Genomic DNA, 6,000 nt, shown 5'->3' with positions numbered 1-6,000 from the left:
GCTCATTTTTTGTTGTCTTGATGTTTCAAGTTCTGAGGTTTTGGTAAAATCTTATCTATAATTATTGATTTATTTCTCCCTCTAGTTCAGTCAATTGTTGCTTGACGTATTTTGTGGCTGATTGTTTACATACATATGTGTTTATGATGATTACATGTTTTTGTCCTTTTTACATCATTCTTTTTTGTTGTTGTTCAATTTGTTTAAACAAAAACAAAAACTGATCACACATTTCTCCCACCTCCTATCCCCTGCTTCTGAAAACCACCAATCTGTTCTCTGTATCTATGAGCTTTTTTTTAAAAAAAAAAAATTATTTTTTTAGATGCCACATATAAGAGAGATAATATGGTATTTGTCTTTTTCTGTCTGACTTATTTCACTTAGCATAATGCCCTTGAGATCCATCCATGTTGTTGCAAATGGCAAGATTTCATTCTTTTTTATGGATGAATAATATTTCATTGTATATATATATATACATACATATATAGATTTTTTCATTCTTTTTTCATTCATCTATCAGTGGACACTTAGATTGTTTCCATATCTTGGCTATTGTAAACAATGCTGCAATGAACATGGCAGTGCATATACCTTTTTTTTTTCTGGTGAGGAAGATTGGCCCTGAAGTAACATCTGTTGCCGATCCTCCTCTTTCCTTTTTTTTACTTGAGGAAGATTCTTCCTGAGCTAACATCTGTGCCAGTCTTCCTCTATTTTTGTATGTGGGACTCCATCACAGCGTGGCTTGATGAGTGGTGTATAGGTCCACACGTGGGAATGAACCCACAAATCCTGGGCTGCCGAAGCGGAGTGTGCAAACTTAACCAATACACCACTGGGCTGGCCCCCATATATCTTTTTGAGTTAGTGTTTTGTTTTCTTTTGGATAAATACCCAGAAGTGGAATAGCTGGGTCATATGCTAGTTCTATTTTTAATTTTTTGAGGAACCTTCCCCTCTGGTAACCACCAATCTAATCTCTGTGTCTATGTGTTTGTTTGTTGTTGTTTTTAGCTTCCACATATGAGTGAAATCATACAGTATTTGATTTTTCCCCGTATAACACTCACTTAGCATAATACCCTCAAGGTCCATCCCTGGAGTCACAACTGGCACGATTTTCTCTTTTTTATGGCCGAGTAATATTCCATTGTATATTTATACCACATCTTCTTTATCTGTTCATCCATTGATGGACACTTAGCTTGTTTCCAAGTCTTGGCTATTGTGAATAACGCTGCAGTGAACATAGGGGTGTAAATATCTTTTCAACTTAGTGTTTTTGTGTTTTTTGGGTAAATACTCAATAGTGGAATAGCTGGATCATATGGTATTTCTATTCTTAACTTTTTGAGGAATCTCCATACTGTTTTCCCTAATGGCTGCACCAGTTTGCACTCCCACCAGCAGTGTGTGAGGGTTCCCTTCTCTCCACATCGTCTCCAACACTTGTTATTTCCTGTCTTCTTAATTATAGCCGTTCTGACAGGTGTGAGGTGATGTCTTACTGTGGTTTTGATTTGCATTTCCCTAATAATTAGTGATGTCGAACATTAATGAGGTGGGCCCAGCTGCCTCTTGCCTCGCTGAGATGTGCTCAGAGGTTAGTAAGTGAGTCATTTTACCAATGGACTATGCACTTTTTTCTGGTGTTTCTGTGTTGGTTTCCAGCATGAGTGAATCTGTGTGTAGGCCCTTTAAGAGCAGGTGTTTCTCTCACTGAAGTCTGATAGTTTTTCTGGAGGTATTCCCCATCAGTTTTCAAAGCTAGCAAAGCCTGGTATTATGGGATCTCTTCTGGGTTGTGCTGATTGAAAGGCTGGGATGCCTCATGTGGCATAGATCCCCTGCTGGGATCCTCCCACTGCCCTGGGAAAAGCCTCACACCTTTGAGATTGTTCCCAGCTGTGAACCCCTGCTGCTAGGATGTGGTTTTTTCCTCAGCGGGGTGTATTTCTGCCTCTTCCACCCCCATCAGTGTCATCCCTTGTTGTGGCGGTTCTTTTTATCCAGTTTCCAGATATCTCTCAGAGGAAGTTTTTCCACAGGGGGTTGTGGATTTGTTGTGTTCATAGCAGGAGGTGACTTCAGAGTCTTCCTGTACTGCTGTCTTCCCAGCAGCTCCCGTTAGGTCTTTCTGAAAAATACAACCCAAGAGTCTCTGTCTTCCAGCAGTAAATTTAATAATTAACCTTTCTTTTGGTCAATTACTGTCATATTATGACTAGTTTCTGCCATTTATTTATTTTTCATACTTGCGATGTTTTTAGGGGGACTTTCTATAATATTTTTCTCCTTTTCCGCTTTCCATTGGAAAGATGGAATTTTCTTCTAGTTCAAAAATTATAATTCTAATTTTGTTCTCGTGGTGGTTGCCCTTATCACCCATGTTTATTCCTCCCTGTAGCCTTTTTTGTTTTTTTTTGGTGAAGAAGATTGCCCCTGAGCTAACATCTGTTGCCTATCTTCCTCTTTTTGCTTGAGGAAGATTGTCCCTGAGCTAACATCTGTGCCAGTCTTCCTCCATTTTATATGTGGCATGTCACCACAGCATGGGTTGATGAGCAGTTGTAGGTCCATGCCTGGGATCCGAACCCACAAATCTTGGGCCACTGAATCAGAGCACATGAACTCAACCACTACGCCACTGGGCCAGCCCCCCTGTAGACTTCTTTAAACTTATCAATTTTTGTACAAGCTCAGTACTTGAACAGGCTTTCATCTTTCTTTTGTCACCATTCCCACATCTCCCCATTCTGCCCTGGCTTGGTGCCTCCACCATCATTTAATACTCCAGCTCTAGGTTGCAATGGTGTATTTCTTCTATTTTTTCCCCTTTGGTCCTAATAAATTATAAACATTACCAAGGTATTTGATCACCCCTATACTTCTGTGTCCCTTGCTGCATTTCCTAGATTCGTTTATCTTCTTATTTGGGTCCTTCCACTTAGAGTATTTTCAATGTAGGACTCTGCGGGTAAATCTCTAAGTTCTTTTTTTATGCCTGAGAACACGTTTGTTATTCTCTCAAATGCCTTTTGGATGTGGAATGGCATCCATGGAGCATTGCTGGATTGAATATTTTGGCCCTAGTTTCTGAGTCATTGGCTAGGAGTCCTGAAATGGTTTTCTTTTCTTCCACCAAATTAATTTGGCAGTGGTGCGCTGGTAAGCTGTTTGTCTGGAGGGGAAAAAAAAGCCCATATTTGTAGTTTGCTGATTTCTGTGGTGTAAATACTGCCACCGTGGCTGATTTCAAGCTATCAGTGAGATGTCACTGAAAGGTGCTGGGAGAGACGTGCTCACTTGCATGATCACTTCTCAGGAGCTGGTGTGAGCTGCTCCCTCTCTCCTCTGTTGACACCTAATTGAAGTGCTGGAGTAGACTGACTACTTTGAAATCCTATGGACATTGTACATTTTCATAAGTCAAATTCTTTTATCCCATCTATTTCCTCCTTGCTTGGTGTCCTGCGCCAACTCAATTTGCTTTACAGGTGAGGATATTGAAATACTTAGAACAGCTGAAGGGATTTGTTAATGGTCAATAATCAGAACGGCATGTCCGTAGAGGGTTTCCTGCTCTTAATAAAACCAGATTATAACACTTCGGTGGAAAATGCACGAAAAGCGGTATTTTAATAGTTCTATGTCATCACTTAGAGGTTCTGGGGCAGCTGAGTGAGCTGTGAGCATAAACAGCTTTCTGGTGAAACTCCTGGATGCTTAATCTTCAGAGACCCTTAACTCCATGGTCATTAAAATACAGCCTGAGACCTTCTTGGCCTCCAGGTGTGATCACAAACTCAGAGGTAGCCTCTGGAGTGTGACTCGTTCCCTTTCTGATGGGGGGGATTTGTTTCCAGCGAGAAGTGTTCATTTTCCTGGAGAAGTCATAATTGGCTAGATATGACCTGGATCTGGGAGAGAGAGAGCAGCCCAAGGCTCTGGGGCTGGCAGAGGATGGCTAGGATCTCAGGCCAGACAGAGAAAGGAAAAGATAAAAGCAGACACTAACTTTTTCTAAATGATGGATTTTGGTCCAATAGAATTCTTTCCTTGAAGCTGTGTTTATAGAGGGTCTGTCCTCCTTCCCCTGTCTCCTGTCCTCACCCCGTCAGGCTAAACTGGAAGAGTGTGAGAGGGGATGGGCCCCATCAAGGCTCTGTAAGAGGTTCATTCGCCCTCCTCTGGGGTAAGGGTGGGAAGGCTGAGCCACGTGGCTTCCCACAAAGGGGTCCTGTGGTTTAGGAGCTCAATGCTATAACCAGAGTAACCAAATAATAAGAGTTATTGGCCATTCAAGACAGACTGGATTTGTAATTTTGGGGTGCAAGACTATCCCCTAAAAAGTGAGATGGGTTGTCGACAGCCTGCATTTCAACTCAAACAGAAAACAACGACCCTGGTTATTTCTGTATTATTCCCGTCGTCAGCAAATCAAACCCTCTTCTGATAATTTTTAACCCATGCACATCTCTTTTCAGACACAAGCTTGGCTGTGGAAAACCCCTCCAGTGGGCCATGTGTGAACAATGCAGGTGAGCCCCATTTTAAGAAAACCCTGACACCAACTTGCAAACTTAACTGTTTAATGAGAGTACGTTTATGAATACTACAAAAGCAGATACATTTGTTTAAAATACGATTTGAATGTTGAAAAAGATCATTTGTCATCTTATGACATTTCCAGAGATATTTCTGTTATGTAAAAGAAGGCATGTGGCATTTCCAGTGAATTTAGGCTTCTAACCCCAAGTCTGGAGAACATCTTCTCATGATTCCAGAATCAATCTCCATAGAACATTAAAATTGTCCTGCCTCTTCTTCAGGTAACCTTTCCATCTTTTACTTAACTCAGAGTAGTTACTTGTTGGCCATGCTGATTTTGTCAGTTTCCAGGAAAGAGCGAAGAATCAGCACTTCTGAGGTAGAAGGGACCACAGAGTCCCTCCCCGTCGTGAAACCAATAACGAATTGAGGCTGGGAGCAGGGACGGACTCAACTGAGTGGTGGGAATTCATTATTGGCAGAGCTGGGGCAGACCAGCCTGTTGCTTTTCAAGCTAATGCACATTTCAGGATGCTGGGCATTGCTACATTAAATGACTGAGTTGCATGACCATGTCAGCAATCTCTCTCCCCTCTTTGGTGGGTTCTCTCTAGGGATGTGGCTTAGTTTGCAGAAGGGGGCAAGTTTCCCGCAAAGGGAGCTCTTATGGAGTGAGCTATAGGTATCAAGTCTCAACTAAGCCTATCTTTGACAAGTATTGTGTATCTTAGAACAGAGAGGTTCCTAAGTGGTGACTACACACAAATTTCCCTGTGCGTGGGAGTAACTAGGGTGTAAGCTTGTTTAGAGGGAGAATCACAGAATAGATAGAAGGAGAGGTTAAGTGGCCTTCAGCCTGGTGACCTGGATAACCTATTGAAGGCTGAGTTTACAGTGACATATTTTGGAAAGGGCAACTTAGGAGACATCGTAGGCCTGGTACTTCGCTATGGTCGATGGTCTTCTGTTTTTCTCCTGGGACAGGTAGTAGGTTCGGTTGGCTTCTGGGTAGGTGACTTTGCTGAGTGGAAGCTTGTACATGGCGGAGTTGTTGGTTGTCAGGAGCAGGAAGGTGAGTGCTGAGAGGCAGAAGGGCCAGGTGCAGGGTGGTAGTCCAAACTGGGGGGAAGGGAGAACACAAGAGAAGCCTTGGTCACCAGATGCTTGTGCCTGTTTCATTGGCTCTTTTATCAGCCCTGGAGAGAGGAGGGGGCTCTTTGCGGGCATTGGTAGGAATAACACTGAATTCATGACCAATGTAAATAAAATCTTGCCAGCGTTATCAGCATGCATTGTAATGGGTGAACACACAATCTTCAAATGCAGCCATTGGAACCCTATTATAATATCCCTTTATGTAGGAGACATGTTTTTTCTTGGGGTGTCTGGCCAGGCTTCACCTCCAGCTCTAGGAACTATGGCCATTCCCTGCCGTCTCCCATA

At 42.5% G+C, this 6,000-nt stretch overlaps 1 protein-coding gene across 1 annotated transcript in view; it reads right to left on the bottom strand.

The window, feature by feature from the left end:
- Positions 1-4,731: 4,731 nt before the first annotated feature.
- SLC14A2 (solute carrier family 14 member 2) overlaps positions 4,732-6,000 on the bottom strand; it is a 193,554-nt gene continuing 192,285 nt past the window's right edge. The window contains exon 19 of the mRNA XM_070275634.1: positions 4,732-5,676. Coding sequence (XP_070131735.1) covers positions 5,476-5,676 — 201 coding nt within the window. The 3' untranslated portion in view covers positions 4,732-5,475. The remainder of the gene's footprint in view (positions 5,677-6,000) is intronic.

This window comes from Equus caballus, chromosome 8 (genome assembly GCF_041296265.1).
Source record: "Equus caballus isolate H_3958 breed thoroughbred chromosome 8, TB-T2T, whole genome shotgun sequence".
Classification (NCBI taxonomy): domain Eukaryota; kingdom Metazoa; phylum Chordata; class Mammalia; order Perissodactyla; family Equidae; genus Equus; species Equus caballus.
This window is presented reverse-complemented; position numbering and strand designations above follow the sequence as displayed.